Source organism: Acinonyx jubatus, chromosome B2 (assembly GCF_027475565.1).
Source record: "Acinonyx jubatus isolate Ajub_Pintada_27869175 chromosome B2, VMU_Ajub_asm_v1.0, whole genome shotgun sequence".
Taxonomy (NCBI): Eukaryota; Metazoa; Chordata; class Mammalia; order Carnivora; family Felidae; genus Acinonyx; species Acinonyx jubatus.
The window spans coordinates 27,106,040-27,127,500 of record NC_069385.1 but is presented as its reverse complement, the minus strand read 5'-3'; the positions used below and the strand labels follow the sequence as shown (position 1 = coordinate 27,127,500).

Sequence of the window (21,461 nt, the reverse complement as noted above, 5' to 3'; positions counted from 1 at the left end):
ACTCCCACTGGGCATTTGTCCCTGACCTGTTATCAGGGTCTGCCCTGCTGGCTGAGATCAGACTCGCTCGGCATTTCTCAGAGACTCCTATCCTCAGACAACTAACATACAGTTAAAATGAGCCCCCTTAATCGCACGTGATTCAAGAGAGCCTTTCCTTTGAAAGCTATTAGTTTCCTACAGGGGGGCGCGCGAAAACCTTCAGACAAAATGGGTTTTATAAAGATGATTAGTGGACGCGAGCCGGGACAGCTGCAGAAACGCCTTCCTCTTCCTGCATAGAACAGAGTGCATCTGTGTGAGGTGGCTCCTCGGGGACAAGACAGCAGGAGCCAGCCTCACACAGCAACGAATAGAGGCACACGGGCGTGTGGTGTTCGGGATTGCCGTTCCTTCAATTAGCGGTGTCCAGTTACGATCTTGAGATTCACCGTGACCACATGTGAGGCTCATTGCAAGCGATTTGATATTTATAAAGCACCCGATTTCATAAAAGATAGTACAGCGATCATGAATCTCCATTATACAAGAAATATCTGTTTCTTTACATTACAACAGGTCTGACTCCAGACACCCCCACCCCCCCCACCCCCCTCACCCCCAGCCAGCCTGGCTGGCCGGGCATTTGATGCTCTCCCTCAGCTGTCCATTCCAGGGTAAAACCAGAAGCTGGGGCTTAGGTGGGATCTTCACAGGGAGGCCGCTCACCTCTCACATGGCCAGGGATCCCCCGTTATCTGCTTCACAGACTCCTTGGCACCCGGGAGGTGGCGTGGGGCCTGGGCTGCTCTGGCAAGGCCGGGCACCGTTGTCTGTTCTCCTCTGGGGCCCTGCCCAGGCCCTCTGGCACTGCCAGGCAGCAGAAAGCCACAGACAGACCTCCATCCGCTGCCCGTTTAAGGGTCTCCTTCCTCTGCCCCACTGCTTCCTCCCTCCTCTCATTGCCTTCTGGGAACGGCCCACAGTCTCCGGAAGGAGCCCTGTGGATCCAAAGCCAGGAAGGCAAGTATGCTCTTTCCGGCTTCAGTTTTGGGCCCTGGGATTTGAACAGCCCAGGAGATGGTGATACAAACGGAACTCAGTGTCTTTGTGGAACACGAGAGGTAAAATACAGGAAGAAGACCTCCAGCGAACAAGTGAATGTGTTATTCTGCCTCCGTGTCGCTTAGGATTAGGTTTGTTTGCAGTGAGTGGAAAACTCAAGTGTTTACTTTAAGAAGAAGAGTCCACTTGTTTCCCCTAAATTACGTCCGAGGTAGGCTGTCCTGTGCGCTCCGTGATGGCTTCTCCTGTCTCTCTGCCCTACCCGTTGTGAACGTGTGACTTTCGCCTAACGTTTCCTCATTTACCACGATGACTGGTGGAGTTGGTTGATTGGTTTGCTTTAATAAGGAGAGGAACAGGGCACCTGGGTGGCTCAGTCAGCTAAGCGTCCGACTTCGGCTCAGGTCACGATCTCGCGGTTCACGGGTTCAAGTCCCACGTCGGGCCCTGTGCTGACAGCTCGGAGCCTGGAGCCTGCTTCGGATCGTGTCTCCGTCTGTCTCTGCCCCTCCCCCGCTTGCACCGTCTCTCCCTTTCTCTCTCTTTGTCTCCCTCCCAAAAAAATGAATAAACATTAAAAGAAAATTTAGTCAGGGGAGGAAGAAAAGTATCCTGGAAGCAGGGTTAGGGAGTAAGTAGTCTAACAAAATCTTCCTCCAATACCCTGGCATTTGTGAAATGTGAAATCGAGAGAATGTAATAATATGAAGACAAAAAAGCATAATTATATACCACCCAGAAATCGCCTCTGAAATATCTTGGATCTTGGTGTCTTTTCTTGAAGTTATTCTTTAGCATTTCTATGTATCCTTGAGAATAATAGCTAGTATGAACGTAGCACTTCCCTTATGCCCTGCATTGATGAAGGGTTTTACATATATTGATTCATTTAATACTCATAATAATCCCATAGGATAGGCAGTATTATTCTCCTCATTTTATAGGCAAGAAAACTGAGGCACAGAGCGGTCAAATCATAAGTCAAACAAGGCGCACAGCTACAAAGTGGTGATGCCAGGGTACAAATCTGCAAAGTGTGGGTCCAGAGATCCGTTCTTAGTATCGCACTCTATCTACTAGGGTGGGCGGGCGGGGTAATGGAGGAGAGCTGAGTGGATGGGCAAATTGGAGACACTGTTCGAGAACACAGAACCCTCGGAAGTTGATTTGCTGGGATTAAAAGCACAATCACAGGGGCGCCTGGGTGACTCAGTTGGCTTAGCGTCCAACTTTGGCTCAGGTCATGCTCTCGCGGTTCGCGAGTTCGAGCCCCACGTCGGGCTCTGTGCTGACAGCTCAGAGCCTGAAGCCTGCTTTGGATTCTGTGTCTCCTCCTCTCTCTGCCCCTCCCATGATCATGCTCTGTCTCTCTCTGTCTCTCAATAATAAATAAACATTTAAAAAAATTTTTTTTAAAGAAAAAAAGCACAGTCACAGACTGTAGCCCAGCAAATGTGTGACAGTTTTCCAAGTCCTGACAGACAGACACCCGTGGAGCCCTGTCACTGCATTGGCTCCTGAGAGAATCTCAGGAACTTATACTAAGGGAACAGAAACTCAAGCAGAGATTTATATATCAAAATGTATATGATAGCAGTATTTCACAGCAAAAATACCAGAAACAACCTAAATGCCCCTAAATAAGGGAAAAGCTAACTGAGTTACGATACCTCCATTTGTGAAATTATGTAGCTATTTATAATGATGCTTTCCAGTAACATATAAGGACACGGTTAATGGTCATAATGTAATTTTTAAAAGGATTCAAAATTAACATCAAACGTTAGTACTTATCTCAGAATGGTATAATTACAGACTATTGTTATTTTCATTTGCTTGTTGGGACCTTTTTCCAAACCTCTTAAAATTTTTTTTTTCTCGTAACTTCTATCAGAAAATAAAGCAGTAACGTTATATAGAAATTAGAACCAGAGACTTCATTAAAGAAATATGTTACCACGTAAAATAGCGTAATCTTTTTATCTTAATTGACGCTAGCTACAGGTGTACAACCTAGTGATTGGACACATCCATACATTATACTGTGGTCATGGCAAGTGTACCTACCTGTTGTCACCATACAACATATCGTAGTACCACTGACGACATTCTGTGGCTATGCTGTGCTGGGGCTTTTATTCCCATGACTTATTCCGTAGCTGGAAGCTGTATCTCCCACTCCCCTTGGCCCGTTTTGCGTATGCCTACACCTTGCCTCCGGCCACCATCAGTTTGTCCTCTGGGTTTACAAGTGTGTTTCTGCTTTTTGTGTGTTTTGTGTTTTGGGTTCCACGTATCAGTGAAATCATAAGGTGTTTGTCTTTCTCTGACTTACTTCACTTAGCATACCCTCTAGATGCATCCATGTTGTCACAAAAGGCAGGATCTCATTCTCCTTAGGGCTGAATAATAATCCAGTGTGTGTGTGTGTGTGTGTGTGTGTGTGTGTGTGTGTGTGTGTGTGTATACACCGTATCTTCTTTATCCATTGATCTATGGATGGACACTTCCATACTTGGCTGTTATAAATAATGCTACAGTAACCAACCCATGGAGGTGCGTGTTTTTCACCCCTTTCATTTCCTTTAGGTAAATACTCAGTGGTAGAATTATTAAATCATATGGTAGTTCTCTTTTTAATTTTTTGAGGGACCTCCATACTGTTTTCCACAGTAGCTGCACCAATTTACATTGCTGCCAACGGTGCATGAGGGTTCCTTTTTCTCTACATCCTCATGAACACTTGTTATTTTTTGTCTTTTTTATTCTAGCAATTCTGACAGGTGTAAGATGATATTTTGTTATGGTTTTGGTTTGCATTTCTCTGATGATTAGTGATAGGGATCATCTTTTTGTGTCTGGTGGCCATCCGTGTGCCTTCTTTGGAAAAATGTCTGTTTAGGCCCTCTGTCCATTTTTAATCAGGTTATTTGGATTTTGGTGTTGAGTTGTGTAAGTTCTTTATATATTTGGAGTTCATCCCCTTGTCGGATATATTACTTGCAAATATCTTCTTCTATTTAGCACGTTGCCTTTTTTGTTTTATTGATGGTTTCCTTTGCTGGGCAAAAGTTTTTTATTCTTGTGTAGTCCCAATAGTTTATTTTTGCTTTTGTTTCCCTTGCATGGGGAGACATATCTAGAAAATGTTGCTAAGGCCAGTGTCCAAGAGATTACTGCTTCTTTTTCTTCTAGGCGTTTTATGGTTTTGTGTCTCAAATTTAGGTCCTCAATCCATTTGGAGTTAATTTTTGTGTATAGTGTAAGAAAGTGATCCAGTTTTATTTTGCAAGTAGCTGTCTAGTTTTCCCAGCACCATTTACTGAAGAGACTGTCTTTTCCCCATTGTATACTCTTGCCTCATTTGTTGCAGATTAATTGACTATATAAGCATGGGTTTATTTCTGGGCTCTCCATTCTGTTCTACTGACCTATGTGTGTATTTCTGTGCCAGTAGCATAGTGTTTCGATTACTACAGCTTTGTAGTGTATCTTGAAATCTGAGACTGTGATACCTTTCTGAAGATTGCTTTGGATATTTGGGGATCTTTTCAGGTTCCATGCAAATTTTAGGATTATTCTAGTTCTGTGAAAAGTGCTGTTAGTATTTTGATAGAGAATTGCTTTGGGTAGTATGGACATTTTAACAATATTAATGCTTCCAGCCCATGAGCACAGGATATCTTTCCGTTTGTGTCGTCTTCAGTTTCTTTTATCAATGTTTTATAGGTTTCATAGTATAGGTCTTTTACCTCCTTGATTAGTTTATTTCTGGGTATTTTGTTCTTTGGGGGGACAGTTATAAATGGAATTGTTCTCTTAATTTCTCTTTCTACTACTTTGTTATTAGTGTATAGAAATGCAACCAAAAATCACATAACATCATGATAAAGGTTTAGAAAATTGATAATGCCCAGTATTGCTGAGTGGGTACAACATTATTCTTACGCACCATTGGTAGGAAGAACATTTGGTATAAAACTATTTGGAAGATACCTGGGCTATATCTATCAAACCTAATGTATGTCTTTATTCTGCTTTAGGGTACTTAGCCCGCAGATACACTTGCATAAGTGCTAAAAGCTATTACATCATTCCAGCTATTTTTGTAGTTGAAACTACATAAATGTCTACCAATAGAGCATTACTTAAATAAATCATACTCCAAACATGCAGTGCTATATGCCCAGTTATTTGAAAAGAATGAGGCAGATCTAGAAGTGCTCATATCAAGAGATGTCTAACGTATATTCCTAAGAAAATACCAAGTTTCATTACAATGTATGTAGTATGATCTGGGATGGGTATCACTGGGACTTGGGAGAAGCAGGGACTATTCTTCTTATTTTTTAAATTTTTCTGTTCTGTTAAATGTTTTGCATAAGTATCTAATTTGTATTTCAAAAGGCACATTAAACTGTCTAACACATGGAGGAGATATTTCAAGGTCATTTATGCTAATCTTGTATCCAGTTTTTTGCTGGTAACCAATCAAGCAGGTGACCCACCCTCCTGTTCCTGACAGTAAAGAACATCTTAATTATAGAGGGAGAGAATGTTACAGAACACTGGAAAAAGCAAGTGGCCAGAATGTGGTAAAGGTCATAGTTCCTATAGTTTGTCACTCCAAATTTAGGACACTTCAATGAACCCAGTCAGGATGAATGTAAAATAAAGTATCTATTAAAGAGGGACATGATAGAGTGGAGTCTCTTCGCGACATTGGAAGCAAGTACGACATGGCATAGTGCAAAGTGCCTGGAGTTTGTAACCAAAAGCCTTTTGCCAATTTCTAGCTATATAACTTCAGGTAAATTCCTTTAATATTTCTGAGGCACTTTCCTTACTGGTAAAATAAAGGAAGGCAATTGATACATACTTTATATGTCAAATGAAACAATGTATGAGAAGAGACTTGTTCTAAAAATTAGAAATCACTTAATAAAGTAATGGCCATTGTGTTATTTTCCTTCTTAACATCACCAGTGAACTGTATTTGGTACGGTAAGAAAATGACTGACAGGTAATACATCCTTTTGTTTTATTCTCAAATTTGCCAGCTCCGTGTAATGTAAGAAATTTAGCCAACCTCGAGAGAGAGGGCAATACCAACGGATTGTTTCTAACAGGTCCGACAGATTATTTCAGAACTCCGCATACCCGTTAGCAGTGCCCTCCGGGACATTGTCACCCCTCCGCTAATGATTTGCGTCTCTGGGCCAGCAGACGCATCAGCTGCCTTCTTCCTTTTCAGCATCTGAACATGTACTGGGTTTTCCAAGACATTTTCCGAGGTAAATAGTAGTTGGTTTTAAGTTTTTTAAAGAAATTATTACTCGTGCCTAAGATCAGAGCCACTTGCAAATTCTGTTTCCCTGAAAAACTCGAATATTCATTTCTATCCAGAATAGTTAAACACCCAGCAACACTGAATCCAGCTTTCAATTTACCAGAGACTAGAACCAAGATCACCAGGAGCTTAAGAGTATGGAGTTTTCCTCTGGACCATCAGGGGTAGGAACACAGTGTTCGTATCCTGACCAAGGATGTCATTTTTAAATCCTGCTCTCAACCCTTCTTGTATAAATTCACCTCTGCCTCTGATCACAAAGTGCCCTCAGTAAAAAATCTCTTACGGCAGCTGCAAAATTCTTAAAGGAAGGAAGAGGTGATGCCTAACATTTGCATAAAGTAGTTTTATTGGAAGAACATATATACCTACTCCAAACAAAAAAGTGTTTATACAGTTCTCAAATAAGCAAAGGTCTTGAAGATTTTTCAACTTTAAAAGCTTCTTCTGGTCCATATCCTCTTGCTAGCATATTCATTAAGAAATTCACAAGGAGGGGCGCCTGGGTGGCGCAGTCGGTTAAGCGTCCGACTTCAGCCAGGTCACGATCTCGCGGTCCGTGAGTTCGAGCCCCGCGTCGGGCTCTGGGCTGATGGCTCGGAGCCTGGAGCCTGTTTCCGATTCTGTGTCTCCCTCTCTCTCTGCCCCTCCCCTGTTCATGCTCTGTCTCTCTCTGTCCCAAAAATAAAATTTAAAAAAACGTTGAAAAAAAAATTAAAAAAAAAAGAAATTCACAAGGATATAAGTAACCATTCCAGTTACAAATTTATGTTTCCAGTGTACTTGTTAGTTTTGAAAACTATTACATTTCATAGAAGAGGCACTTTTTTAAAAAATAATTTATTGTCAAGTGGCTAACATACAGTGTATACAGTGTGCTCTTGGTTTTGGGGGGCGTATTCCCACGATTCATCACTTACATCCAATACCCAGTGCTCATCCCAACAAGTGCCCTCCTCAATGCCCATCACCCATCTTCCCCTCTCCTCCGCCTCCCTCCCCACTCAGCCTTCAGTTTGTTCTCTGTATTTAAGAGTCTCTTATGGTTTGCCTCCTTCCCTCTCTGTTTGTAACTGTTTTTTTCCCTCTTCCCTTCCCCCATGTCTTCTGTTAAATTTGCCAGGTTCCACATATAAGTGAAAATATTTGATACCTGTCTTTCTCTTACTGACTTACCTCATTTAGCATCATACCCTCCAGTTCTATCCACGTTGCTGCAAATGGCAAGATTTCATTCTTTCTCATTGCCAAGTAGTATTCCATTGTATTTATAAACCACATCTTCTTTATCCATTCATCGGTTGATGGACATTTAGGCTCTTTCTATAATTTGGCTATTGTTGAAAGTGCTGCTATAAGCATTGGGGTACATGTGCCCCTATGCGTCAACATTGCTGTAGCCCTTGGGTCAATTCCTAGTAGTGCTGTTGCTGTGTCGTAGGGTGGTTCTACTTTTCATTTTTTAAATTAAATACTGTTTTCCAGAGCAGCTGCACCAGTTTGCTTTCCACCAACAGTGCAGGAGGGTTCCCATTTCTCCACATCCTCGCCATCATCTGTTGTTTCCTGAATTGTTAATTTTAGCCACTCTGGTATGAGGTGGTATCTCATTGTGATTTTGATTTATATTTCTCTGATGATGAGTGATGTTGAGCAACTTTTCATGTGTCCGTTGGCCATCTGGATGTCTTCTTTGGAAAAGTGTCTATTCATGTCTTCTGCCCATTTCTTCACTGGATTATTTGTTTTCCGGGTGTTGAGTTTGGTAAGTTCTTCATAGATTTTGGATACTAACCCTTTATCCGATATGTCATTTGCAGATATCTTTTCCCATTCCGTCGGTTGCCTTTTAGTTTTGTTGATTGTTTCCTTTGCTGTGCAGAAGTTTTTTATCTTGATGAGATCCCAATAGTTCATTTTTGCTTTTAGTTCCCTTGCCTTTGGAGACGTGTCAAGCAAGAAATTGCTGCAGCTGAAGTCAGAGAGGTTGTTGCCTGCTTCCTCCTCTAGGGTTTCGATAGTTACCTGTCTCACATTCAAGTCTTTCATCCATTTTGAGTTTATTTTTGTGTATGGTATGGGAAGGTGGTCCAGTTTCATTCTTCTGCATGTTGCTGGCCAGTTCTCCCAGCACCATTTGCTAAAGAGACTGTCTTTATTCCATTGGATACTCTTTCCTGCTTTGTCAAAGATTAGTTGGCCATACATTTGTGGGTCCAATTCTGAGGTCTCTATTCTATTCCATTGGTCTATGTGTCTGTTTTTGTGCGAATACCACACTGTCTTGATGATTACAGCTTTGTATTAGAGGCTAAAGTCTGAGATTGTGATGCCTCCTGCTTTGGTTTTCTTTTTCAACATAACTTGGGCTCTTCGGGGTCTTTTGTGGTTCCATACAAATTTTAGGATTGTTTGTTCTAGCTTTGAGAAGAATGAGGCACATTTTTTTTTTAAGTTTACTTATTTATTTTGATAGAGAGCATGAGCTGAGGAGGGGCAGAGAGAAAGGGAGAGAGAGGGAGAGAGAGAATTCCAAGCAGGCTCCTCACTGTCAGCGCAAGTGGGGCTCAAACTTGTGAACCATGAGATCATGACCTGAGCCAAAGCTGGACACTTAACCAACTGAGCCACCTAGGTGCCCCTGAGTGAGCCCATCTTTAAAGCAGGGGATATAGTTGTTTGTTTGTTTTCTTTCAGTTAATTTGTATAAAGCACAAGGAGCCCTTCAAAATGAAAACCTTATTAAACATAAAACGATGTTTAGAAAAAATAATGAGGGAAAAACCAATAGCTCTTCATTTACATATATTTTTGAAACTCTGTTTCCTCATTTAAAAGATTGATTGAAATAAAATTTATTTAGATAAAATTCATATAGCCTACAATTCACCCATTTAGAGGGCACAGTTCAACAGTTTTGGTATATTACATTATTATTTAATTGTGATAAAATATATATATATAACTTACAATTTGCCATTTTCACCATTTTTATGTGTGCGGTTCAATGGCACTCACTGTATCCACAATGTTGTAAAACCATCACCACTGTTTTCAGAACTTTTTTTGTTTTTAAAGATTTTTTTAATGTTTATTATTTTAGTATATGTGCTGCCGAAGCGAGCACTAATGTTTATTTATTATTGAGAGACAGAGCATGAGCATGGGAGGGACAGAGAGAAGGGGAGACAGAATATAAAGCAGGCTCCAGGCTCTGAGCTGTCAGCACAGAGCCCGATGCAGGGCCCGAACTCACGAACTGCAAGATCATGACCTGAGCCAAAGTCGGACGCTCAACCAATTGAGCCACTCAGGTGCCCCCAGAACTTTTTTTTTTTAATCATCCCAAAGAGAAAGTCTTCTTCCCCAGCCCGTGGTCACGTCTAATCTACTTTCTGTCTCCATAAATTTGCCTGTTCTTGCCTGTACCTCATTTACATGGACCTTACATTTGTCATTTTGTGCCTGGCTCATTTTACTTAGCATGTTTGCAAGGTTCATCCATGGTGTAGCGTGCATTAGAACTCCGCGGTCCGTATCTACCATATTTCGTTTATCCATTCATCTGTCGATGGACTCTTCAGTTGGCTCTGTCTTTGGGCAGTTGTGAATCATGCTGCAGTGAAATTGGCGTACAAGTGTCTGCTCAAATCCCTGTTTGTAATTCTTTTGAGCATGCTGCGTACCAGAGAGTGTAATTACTGGGTCATGTGGTAATTCTGGTTTTGCTTTTTGAGGAACATTGTTGCTTTTAGAAAAGTATGCATCAGTTACTGCATTAAGCGTTTTACGTGCCTTATCACATCTAGTTCTCGTAACAAACGTGTTCATTCATTTTTATTCATTGAGCAAATATTTTTCAAGGGTCTTCTTTATACCAGGTATTTCTCCAGGCACTGGGGATTCTGTAGGGGACGAAACGAACGAAGCCCCACCCTCTCATAGATCTTAAGTAAAAGTAGATAATAGTAGTGACAGCAGACAATAAAAACATGTTAGTATAATGCTGGGTAGAATAAATGACATGGAGGCAATGAAAACAATGCAGAGTGGGGAGGAGGAATATTGCAGGGGTGGTAGTATCGGGGAGGCTCTCTCAGATGGAATTGAAAGGGAAGGTCTCTGTAAAGCTGATGCTTGAGCAGGAACCTGAAAGAAGGGAGCACATCCTCCAGAGTTCCTGAGAAATCATTCTGGGGAGTGTGGCAAGGGCAAATGCAAAGGCCCTGAGGCAGGCCCAGTCTCGGTGTTGGTCTAGGAGCAGCACTGGTCCGGGTGGCTGTGGGGAGAGAGGAGGGGGAGTCCAGGTTTTATTTGTATTGTGATGGGAAGTCGTTAGAGACTCTGAGCAAGAGACGGATGCAGTCGATTATTCTGCCCATTCGTCGGTGAAGAAGCTGAGACTTAGGGGGTCTGAGTGGTTTTACCGAAGTATTTGGTGGGTAACTCCTCAAGATTTGCCCAGTAGATTCCCTCCAGAGTGCATGCCCCTCCCCACCAGGCTAAGGCGTGTGTCCGGCCCTCACGATACTCCTGGCTGGCTCTAGTTTCTTTCCGGGAGCGTCCTACAAGGTGCCTGTTCCTGTTGCTAGGGTTGGCCCACGGCTGTCCACAGGCCGGTCTTGCCAGCTGCCTTGCTTGCAACCCCAAAGGTTTCTTGACTCTCTCCCCCAGGCATGATGCACTCTCCCGGATTCGATGGGAGCGGCAGCCTCAGCTTGCAGATGCTGATGAACGCCGACAGCCTGTACACGGCCGCGCACTGCGCCCTGCTGCTCAACCTGAAGCTCTCCCACGGCGACTACTACCGGAAGCGGCCCACCCTGGCACCGGGCATGATAGTGAGTGCGTGGTCTCCACTCGGACCTGGCCAGAAGTGGCTGCAAAGCCGAGCATCGCTGTCCTGGGAGGGATGGCGGACCTGGCCAGAAGTGGCTGCAAAGCCGAGCATCGCTGTCCTGGGAGGGATAGCAGGGATGTCCCCTGCTACTCTGGACTGGGCGGTCCCTGCGGGGCTGTGTGGAGGGTGGAAGGGGGTGCGGTGCAGTTTGCATCGTGCTGCGGGGCCCACAGCTACCCACCTTGCTCCAGACAGGGAAGGGCCCCCAGTCCCTAGAAGCGGCCGCCTGCCGGTGGCCTAGTAATGTCAGCCGGTGGCATTGCTGCACACACTCAAGTGTAAGCCACCTTCCAAAACAGGTGATCAGAATGTTCAGGAGCATCAGACGACATACAGGGTATGGCCCCCTTTCCTGAAAAGCAAGGCTTGCTGTGTTGCGAAACCTCTTCATTGTCCTCCGGAAGGTACCCAGACCTACTTGTGACCCAGAGCTAAGCTTACTAGCTGTCGGTAACAAAGCACCTGCTGGGAGCTGTGGAATGAGCACGATGGTGATTACGCTGTGCTTGGCTCCCTCGCCGGAGCGAGCCACCCCATGGTATAGCCCTGATCCCAGTTCACGAGCCTCAGTCCACAGAGCTGCTAGAAGGGAATCCGCGATCATTGGTTCGCTTGATAAATTATAAACTCCCGAGGGGAACTGGCAGCTTCGTGGGTGTAAGTCAAGTATCTGTCGAGGCACACGTATTGTTTCAGGGGACACACTCCATCTCTGCGGCGGTTGGGGCAGTGAGAGGGAGCTGCTGCGTTCCTTTTTCTGTGCTGTTTCTAATCCCCCCACACATCAAAGAGTAAAGATAGGAAGTGCAGCGTTCTTTATCCTTATGTGGGTTTCTTAGAAAGATGTCATAAGTAGGGCGCCTGGGTGGCTCAGTCAATTAAGCGTCCGACTTCCGCTCAGGTCGTGACCTCCGGGTTCATGAGTTCGAGCCCCGCGTCAGGCCCTGTGCTGACAGCTCAGAGCCCGGAGCCTGCTTTGGATTCTGTGTCTCCTTCTCTCTCTGCCCCTCCCCTGCTCATGCTCTGTCTCTCTCTCTCATTCTCTCTCTCTCTCTCAAAAATAACTAGACGATAAAAAAAAATTTTTTAACATATCATAAGTAAAAGGAACTTCATGAAGTTTGGGACTTCTCCATTTTGGTTCCCCTTTCCCTTGCCACCCCCCAACTCCCAATCAACAGGTTTTGTTGTTCCTTGAAGCCTCGACTCAGGTAGGGCCCCAGTGAGAGAAAGAGGCAGAGGAAGGGCCTGTTCGTTTGCGGGGGGGATCCTATCTGGTCACCTTCTCGTGTGGTCCTCTCTGCAGAAGGAGTTCATGAAGCAGGTGCAGACCAGCGGGGTGCTGATGGTTTTCTCCCAGGCCTGGATCGAGGAACTCTACCATCAGGTGCTCGACAGGAACATGCTCGGAGAGGCTGGCTACTGGGGCAGCCCAGAGGATAACAGCCTTCCCCTCATCACCATGCTGACCGGTCAGTGGCTCCTCACACAGTCGTGTGGCGCTCGGCGGGGAGAGAGTGCCCGAGAGCCCCTTTCAGAGAAGCAGCCTTGAAACAGCCCCGGCAACCCCCCCCCCCCCGGCAGCTGGTGACGGTGCCAGGGAGGTGTCACGAAGCCACCTCACAGGAATGTTCCGTCCATTTTTCACGCGGGACCCTGGAGGACTCACTGTGCCCCCTCGGATGAGGACTACTTAGCACCCACGTCTGTCAGGGGAGAGCTACAGGCCTCTGCTAGGGATATGAAGTGCTTTCTGGGCACGAAGCCCAGAATTGTTCCTGGAAGCTCTCACGTGCTAGTAGGTGACCCTAATCCTTCAGTGCTCCTGAGCTGCCAGACACGTTAAAACGCTTGACTTTCAACTTGTCTCCCTTCCCATTTCCTAGCCGTGTCGGAGGTCCTCTCTTCCCTTCCCAGCTGCACAAGAGTTAAAAATAATGCCAAACAGTTGCCCAGCCTCTTTGTCTTCAGTGCCCTGAGTTTTAAAAACCCTGCCCATTAGAAATTTCACGTGGGGCACCTGGGTGGCTCAGTTGGGCATCCGACTTTTGATCGCGGCTCAAGTCATGATCTCACCGTCGTGAGATCGAGCTCCACGATGGGCTCCGCACTGAGCATAGGACTGGTTTGGGATTCTCTCTCTCGTTTTCTCCCTGTCTCTTCCCTACTCGCACTCTCTCTGTCTCTCTCTCTCTCTCTCTCAAAAAGAAAAAGATTTTTTATATGAGAGCATAGAGAGCAGTATGGGATGTGGTCATGAAGGAATTTGGGTGGGGAGGGGTGGTTGGGCAAACACAGTCATTCCTGGCTTTTCATGGCTTCACCATGATATCAGGTAAAGACCAGGGAGGACTCAAGACTTGTCATCAGTAGCCTTCATATATTAGATCTCCAGGCTCATCTTATGTTTGAGCTGAGTTCCCAGACTGGTTTCTGATCTGAATCATCTCCTGGCTCTGGCTAACACGATGTGTGGGGCATGGCTCTATGCCTTCCCTGCCGTTTCTGTTGTCCAAAATGAACGTTATATTACCTTTGGTTAGTACTGGGGGGCTCTTACAAAGGAGGCAGAGTAGACTGCTGACAAGCAGAACCCAACAATGAGGAATGTGGGGTGAGGTGCTATTAGGAACCAGGCAGGGAGTCAAGACACATAGTCTGTCCACAGCCAGCAGAGTCTCGGCCATTGGCAGGTGTTTAGAGTCCTAGTTCTCGAACTAGGATGCGATTGAGAGAAGCGAGGCTTAGGTCCCAAACTTTGGGGATCCGGATCACTGCACAGGTGACCAATTTGCATTTGGTTAACCATGGTCACACTTACATCCATTCCAAATCTAGGAATACATACACGTGTGGGACATTTACTCAGTTGCCTGTAAGCCGTGCTTCGTTTCCACCTGTCTTTGCCAAGTCCGTCCAATAGGGATTGAAAGTACTGCCCAGTGCTTAAAGGGCCTTGGAACCTGGATAAGGATCCTAAATGTGCCAGCTTTAATTTTCAAATACCGTAGTTTCTGCCAAAATTAATCTCTGTGACTCTTACCTGGACCTTAACAAAAGGAGTCATTCAGTAGTCATAAAAATGAACAAACAACAGGTCACTCACAGTAGCCACATTCATCAGTCATTGCTGTGACTCAGCCACCCCTTTGTCACGGAACTGTAAGCTCAGTGGGCCACATCCACGGGAGAGCTCTCTAACTCTAGCTAGAAAATGAGAGAAAAACATAGGCTTTTTCACACAGAATTCTACAAAATAAAGTTCTGTGATTCTTTGTAGCAAATTCCCAGTATGAGATGGCAAGTGAATTTGAGCAGTAGTTAACCTGGAGCTTGGAAACTTCCATCGGATCTTTTCATCCTGTGCAGCTAAAAGCAATAGCCACGATCTTACCATGGACGTTGTACTAACTGTGGCCGTTCCTGATGTCATATAAAAGTGTTGTCTAGAACCGAGGAATTTTAGCACTCAAATAAACTTTGTATTACTTGAATCCATTAGCCCTGTACCTAGCATATAGGAAACATAACTTTCGTAACTGGAAATTTTGGGGTAATGTCATAAGACCATTTGACTCTGGGTCAGATTCATTTCAGTGAAACTGGCCTGTTCCGACTTGAGCAGTCATTGAGATTTCTCCCTGCCTTGGTTCCCCAATTTTTGTTGAGAAATAACTGACATATAACATTATATTAGCCCAACGTGCACAAAATGATGATTTGATATATGTGTACATTGCAAAATGATCACCTCACTAAGTTTAATGTCAATCACCTTACATGGTCACGTTTTTTTGTTTTTTTTTTTTTCTTGTGGTGAGAAGTTTTAAAACCTATCTTAGCAACTTTTTTCAAAGAGATATGTTGCTCAGGAACACCACCCCTCCTCTTCCCTCTGCTTGTCTGGCTGGCAGGGAAGGAAAAGAACTTGCATGTTGGTGAAGGAAGAAGCTGGTTGGGGGTGACCAATAAGGCCCAAGTTGGTCTAAGGCTCTCTGCAGGCTGTAAAATGCGGTTTAATCAAGCGCCATTTTTTTCTTTGTATGATTTGAGTTATTGGAATGCACCATTTTAGATATGCAAATAGAAGTACACAAAACGTGAGGGGGGACAAAAGAGATGTGTTGCCGGCAGTCTCTAGGCTTCATGGACTTACTGTAAGAATCAAAGCTATAATGAAATAGTATTCAAACACCATGCAGAGAACTCTCATCCTGTTGAGGAAAGTCAAGTTCTAAAGTCAAGGAATAAACTTAGGCTACCCTTTTTGCCCATTCCCTCTCTGTGTTGTATTCAACTGTATTAGTTGCATTCAGGATATATGCTTCAATTCCATGGTCACTTCTCTGGTGGTTCCTTCCTTTCCACTTAGACATTCAAAGCCAGAAGATGCCGTGTAGCCCAGCGCTATAAGGCTACTTAATTCAGAGTTAAATCTTCTCAATCCCAGGCTCTTCTTGCCAATTTATTAAGAAGTGGTTCATTGAGCTAATTCCAGAGATGAGAGTTGGTTTTAACAAACATTTAAATGGAGAATGAAGGTCCTATATCACGCTGCACGAAGTGTGTGGTGTCATTGGAAAGAGGCCCAGATGGGAGTCGGAAGACTTGCATACTAAGCCTAATTCCTTCTTTTACCGGCCTCGTGGCCTTGCGCGGTTTACCTACCTTGAACACTTATTTCCTTCTCTGTGAAATGGGAAAAATAATACCTACCCTGCCTACCCGCTTGGAGTTGTCTGGAAGATTTGATGAAAACAATGTTATGTGAAAACACTTTGTGAATTGTAAGATATTATTATCAAGTTATTGTTGTACATTGGAATCAGATGATGTAATTACCTGACCAAGGGGATGTTATTCTTATTCTCCTCTTCATTCCTGTGAGGAAATTCTGAAAGAGAAATCCACGTTGGGGCAAACTGCTCATATAAAATGTAGGAACGATGCCACCACTTTGGATAAAAGAAATAGTCAAACGTCAAAATATTCTAAGTCAATAGATTTTCTAACAACAGAGAGGGCAGAGTTTACGTTTTTAGTAAAAAATATGAAGAGTGTTTGGCAATGAAAGAAAACGAGACTAAAAGAATAAAACAAAAATTTTAATATTCTGATAAAAAATTCTTACATACTTAGTACATAACAGATCCGATGGATGTTTGTTGTGGAAAAGACAATGAATATTGTGTTGGCCATTTGGGTTTTTTGGGTTTTTGGTTTTTGGTTTTGGTTTTTCCTGGAGGGTTCCAGTCTGGGAAAACCTTCCTCCTTTTCCTTGACAGACATTGATGGCTTAGAGAGCAGTGCGATTGGGGGCCAGCTGATGGCTTCAGCTTCTACGGAGTCTCCTTTCACCCAGGGCAGGAGAATTGAGGACTCCACAGTGGCAGGTAATGACTTGGGTCTTGAGTTTATGAATATGCATCCATCCCATATGCTACCAGCAATTAAATCATTAAGTGGCAGCTTTCTGTGCTGACATAAATGAGTTAACATCTCGTCTTGGCAGAAAAGTGCCTGAAGGAAGTTACTTAGCAACGCCTAGCTGATGATGCAACACTCATTATTTATAAACACAAAGTATAACACAATCCAATATCCATCAAATTTGATTTCCTGTAGTAGAACTGCATACACCTCAGTATTGCTAACTTGATTGTCAGAAGCTCCCATGCCATTCACCGCCGGTGGTTTATTTTGTCTCTGGAACATGATCCTTGCTCCTTCACGTCCTAGGTGTGGCGTTTGCTCGCTATATTCTGGTGGGCTGCTGGAAGAACTTGATCGATACTTTATCAACCCCCCTGACTGGCCGCATGGCAGGAAGCTCCAAAGGGTTGGCCTTCATTCTGGGAGCTGAAGGCGTCAAAGAGCAGAACCAAAAGGAACGTGATGCCATCTGCATGAGCCTCGATGGGCTGCGGAAAGCAGCGCGGCTGAGCTGTGCTCTAGGTACAGGAGGGAGTAACGTTCCCGGACCCGTGGCCCGCGGGGTGTCCCTGAGGAGCGCTGTGGGAATGGCCCTCGTGGAAAACGAATCTTTTAGAAGGGCTGCTTGGTAAAAGGTTAGACGGTGGACTCAGTGAGGCGTAATTGTTTCTCTTCTCCAAAGGAGTTGCAGCTAACTGCGCCTCGGCCCTTGCCCAGATGACAGCTGCCTCCTGTGTCCAGGAAGAAAAAGAGGAAAAGGAAGCCCAAGAGCCCAGTGATGCCATAGCACAAGGTAACAGCTAAAGAGCCAGAATCCACCTGGCGCCTTATGTGCGGTCTACACACCCCTGCACATGTGACAGACACCTGTCCCTGTTCCTTGTGTGATGCACAGCATGTATTTACTGCTGATCACAAGATCCCAGCCTGGATCACAGGCTTGGCTCTTTTACATGGCTGACCCTGCAGAGTGCCTATCGTAGATCCCTGTGAAGGCAAGAGACGTACCATTCCGGCCCCGGCAACTTGGCTGCCAACAGGAGTCCTGTAGGACACCAGAGGCCCCCCCGGCTGAGCTATTCACACTTCTGTCATCACCCAGCCGCTTGTGTTGGTGCTGCACAGAGTACACATTTGAAGATCGCTCAGGTTGTAGTGGGGCAAGGCAGAATGGCCAGTTTTCTGAGTAGGGAAATGAAATGGAGGAAATCCTGGAGAGGAGCTTCAGAGAACCTTTGTTCTTATAAGAGAAAAACCTGAGCTTTGTGAACTCCAGAAAGAGTTGACTTTTACCTGGTTAAAATCCATTAGCCAATGAAGCAGATGATCATCTAGGATATATACTTAATGTGCACAACCGTAAGTTACATAAAAATCCTTACATTCAAGGTTCTTAAAAAATTATAAAACCAGAATTGACGTTCAAATGCTACACAAATGAAAACTAAAGTCGGTATCACATCCATGAAAGACGATGCTTTGCTAAAACTCAGTTTGCCTCTTACAACAGGAATATGGTTCGGCTTCCTCTAAGCATGCTGTGTTCCTGCGTTCCGGACCATCACTCAGTTATCCCATCAGACCCATCTTCCAATGACTTGGAACCTTGATTCATGGCTATTGTCCATGATATTGTCATTTGGCCTTGCCTTGGCGTTTGCTCTAACTGACATATCAAGTTACCTTGTGCATCCTTTCTCATTAGTCCTCTGCAGTTAAAAAAGTATTATTTGAAGATCACAAATATAAATGTAAAAGGGAGTGAAACGATTCAGTAATCTTCGGTTGTAACGTAGCCATGTGCCCAGAGCATACATGCACCTGGTTTAGATGATCATCGTCATGAACATGTGACATTAAATAAACCTCAGAGAACTTACAGATTGCCAGGAATTCTGTCTTATCGGTTTGAGTACACGGGTGGGAGAAGGGCTTGGGCACAAGGGGCTTTCGCTGGGGTCAGCACATGAAGCCCATCCTCACTGCTGTGACTGACCTAGAACCCACAGATGAGTCTGGAAGGACCGTAACCACCAGCCGAGGACCCACCCTACTCCTGAACTGCAGAGAGCTGAGCTCGCCAGGGTCTGTGGGGCCTCGGGCTGGGTGGCTTGCACGATGAATGAACCACGGGGACCTGCTGTCGAGGAGCTTGCTGCCAGTGACATAGAGTGACATCTACTGTTTGCCTTTTGCCCTTGCACAACGACCCATTCTTTCCTTTCCATCCTTTCTCTCTCCCTTTCTGTCTCCTCCTTGGACCATTATGGTAATGACTGTCTCTCTGGCACAGTGAAACTCAAAGTGGAGCAGAAACTGGAACAGATCGGGAAGCTGCAGGGGGTCTGGCTGCACACAGCCCACGTCTTGTGCATGGATGCCATCCTCAGCGTAGGCCTGGAGATGGGGAGCCACAACCCAGACTGCTGGCCACACGTGTTCAGGTGCATGACAAGATCCCCAAACCCCGGTCAGTGACAGAGTTCACAGCACCTGTAAGATGCAAACGGCATTAGCTCCACAGTCCTCATGAGACAAAGACAAAAAGCCCGTCTCCCAGGCATTTGGGCAGACCTGGGACAATGAGGCACTGCCCGGGGGGGCAAGGCAGGGGACAGGTGCCAGGCGCCAGGCTGTTTCTTCTCCTTCTCCTCAGCACCTGCCCAAAGCCTTGCACCAAGCTCCGTTCTAGCAGAGCAGCAATGGGGAGTCAGGGGCAGGGCTCAGGCACCTGGATCTCACCAGCCAGAGCACCAGCCGGATCTGGGTTCAGTTTGATGCCCCCAAAGCAGATGCAGCCAACAGCAAATGTCTGTTGAGTCGGAAAGAGAGAATCCGTCAGATCATCCAAGGATCGAAAAACCCAAAACCCATCTTGGGAGGAACTAGGGTATGAAAAAGCCAGGGTGAATCAGCCTGGAGCAAAATGGGTTTTAATGTGGAGGCTGGAGACCCCCTGTTCTTCCTGCCTCTCACAAGCACATCAGGGCAGGAAAATGAATTACATCGTACCAGAGCATTTTACACGCAGTCAAAAAATTGCCCAGGCACAGAACACGAGAGTGAACTATCCAGGATGGTCTTTACCGGTAACTGGACTTACTCTGTGATACTGGGCCTCTTTTGAACCGTCCTAGTTCCGGGGTCTGTTGGGCAGGAACAATTTGGAAGTTGGCACTTATACTCTACGTTGTGACACTTCTCTGTGTTTACTGTGATTAGGGCACCACCCCAGCATTAGTGATATGGGGCTGTCGGGGCGAGGCAGGACACGGCTGGACAGAGCCCTTGCGAGAGGGCCCATTATGGCTAGAGGTCCTGCCAGCCACGTGGACACTCGTTCTGGGATCCTACAGAAGCGCTTCCTGGGTCCTAAGCAGAGCACTAGAGGGAGGGGGAGAGGGCTCCTTGGGAAAACTCCCTCCAACAGCTGAAGTCCAAATAAGCCAGGAAGCTGGACAGGGCACAACAGGATGAAGAGGGCTTTTGTTACCCACCTTCCTCCCAGCATGGGGTGAGAGTCTGAGGAATCCTTACCCCACTTCCAACCCATCCGGTCCAACTCAAAAAAAAAAGAATGTGGATAGTGGGGGGGAGGGGGGGAGGGAGAGGGAGAGGTGGCCCTCACCAGGGGAAGGAGGGAGATCGGGGAGGACTGTGAAGCTGGCCGGACTTCCTTTCTCTCACTGTGGGATTTACGGAGCTGTCCTGCTGAGCGGCAAGGCCTAACAGCTGCTTGTCTGTGACTCTGTCCAGGGTCTGCGAGTACGTGGGCACGTTAGAACACACCCATTTCAGCGCTGGCACCCCTCAGCCCCCTCTGACCATCAGCCAACCCCAGAGGGCGCCGGGGGACTCTGGACTCCTTGGCGACCCAGAGCGTGAGGACTTGGCTGCGGAGCAGAACCTGGAGCCGGAGAGCTCCCTGAGCGCGGCCCCTGTCATCCAGCCCCTCTCCATCCAAGAGCTGGTCAGGCAAGGCAGCCGAGGCCGGGCCTCCGACTTCCGCGGGGGCGGCCTCATGACAGGGAGCAGTGCGGCCAAGGCCGTGCTCACACTGTCCACCCAGGCCGACAGGTATGAGCGCACGCCATGGTCCCCACACCCCAGACGGCTGCTCGCCGGAGGGCAGCGCCACGTCTGTCTCTCTGGGCTCAAAATCACTCCCAGGGCAATTTGATTCGCTGGCCGGTCATTTAAGCCTCTTTTGATTTTTTGTTTTGTCCAAACATACTTCTGTCTCCCAGCATGCCCTGCACTTAGAATGAACCGCTTGCCGTCTGACGACTAAGACCGGAGGCTCGGGAGGCAGGCTCCCTGGGCCTAGAAGTCTGCACGTACCCTGTGACCTTGGGCAGGTTCACCTCCCCTGGCCCTGATTGCCTCATCCTAAAGTAGGGTCACGAAGTCACTCTCTCACAGGGTAGCCGTGAGGTCAAACTAACTGAAGCACTTAGGAGAGAGCTTGCTAAATAGGAGAAATCCATTATTTGGATGATAATTACAGTCCCACATCCAAGAGTGTGATATATTATTTGACCACGTTACGGTCGAGAGGAAAAACTCAACGATAACCCCAAGCAGTGACGCTTTCTGATGTTGAAAGTGCTGTTGGTCACCAGTCACATGTAGTCCTGCCTCACTTCAGGCTCCACGCTGGGTCATTGTGCCCCCAGCACAGGTGCAGTGAAGTTTGCACAGGGGGCCAGACGGCCAGGGAGTGGGAGAGCGGAA

At 45.9% G+C, this 21,461-nt stretch overlaps 1 protein-coding gene across 4 annotated transcripts in view; it reads left to right on the top strand.

Moving 5' to 3' along the window:
* ARFGEF3 (ARFGEF family member 3) overlaps window positions 1-21,461 on the top strand; it is a 182,985-nt gene that overhangs the window by 110,986 nt on the left and 50,538 nt on the right. For all 4 annotated transcript variants that reach the window (XM_053222185.1, XM_053222189.1, XM_053222187.1 and 1 more), the window contains 7 exons: window positions 11,069-11,235; window positions 12,601-12,766; window positions 16,580-16,687; window positions 17,034-17,249; window positions 17,410-17,520; window positions 19,021-19,171; window positions 20,484-20,804. In XM_053222185.1, the coding sequence (XP_053078160.1) occupies window positions 11,069-11,235; window positions 12,601-12,766; window positions 16,580-16,687; window positions 17,034-17,249; window positions 17,410-17,520; window positions 19,021-19,171; window positions 20,484-20,804 (1,240 nt within the window). The remainder of the gene's footprint in view (window positions 1-11,068; window positions 11,236-12,600; window positions 12,767-16,579; window positions 16,688-17,033; window positions 17,250-17,409; window positions 17,521-19,020; window positions 19,172-20,483; window positions 20,805-21,461) is intronic.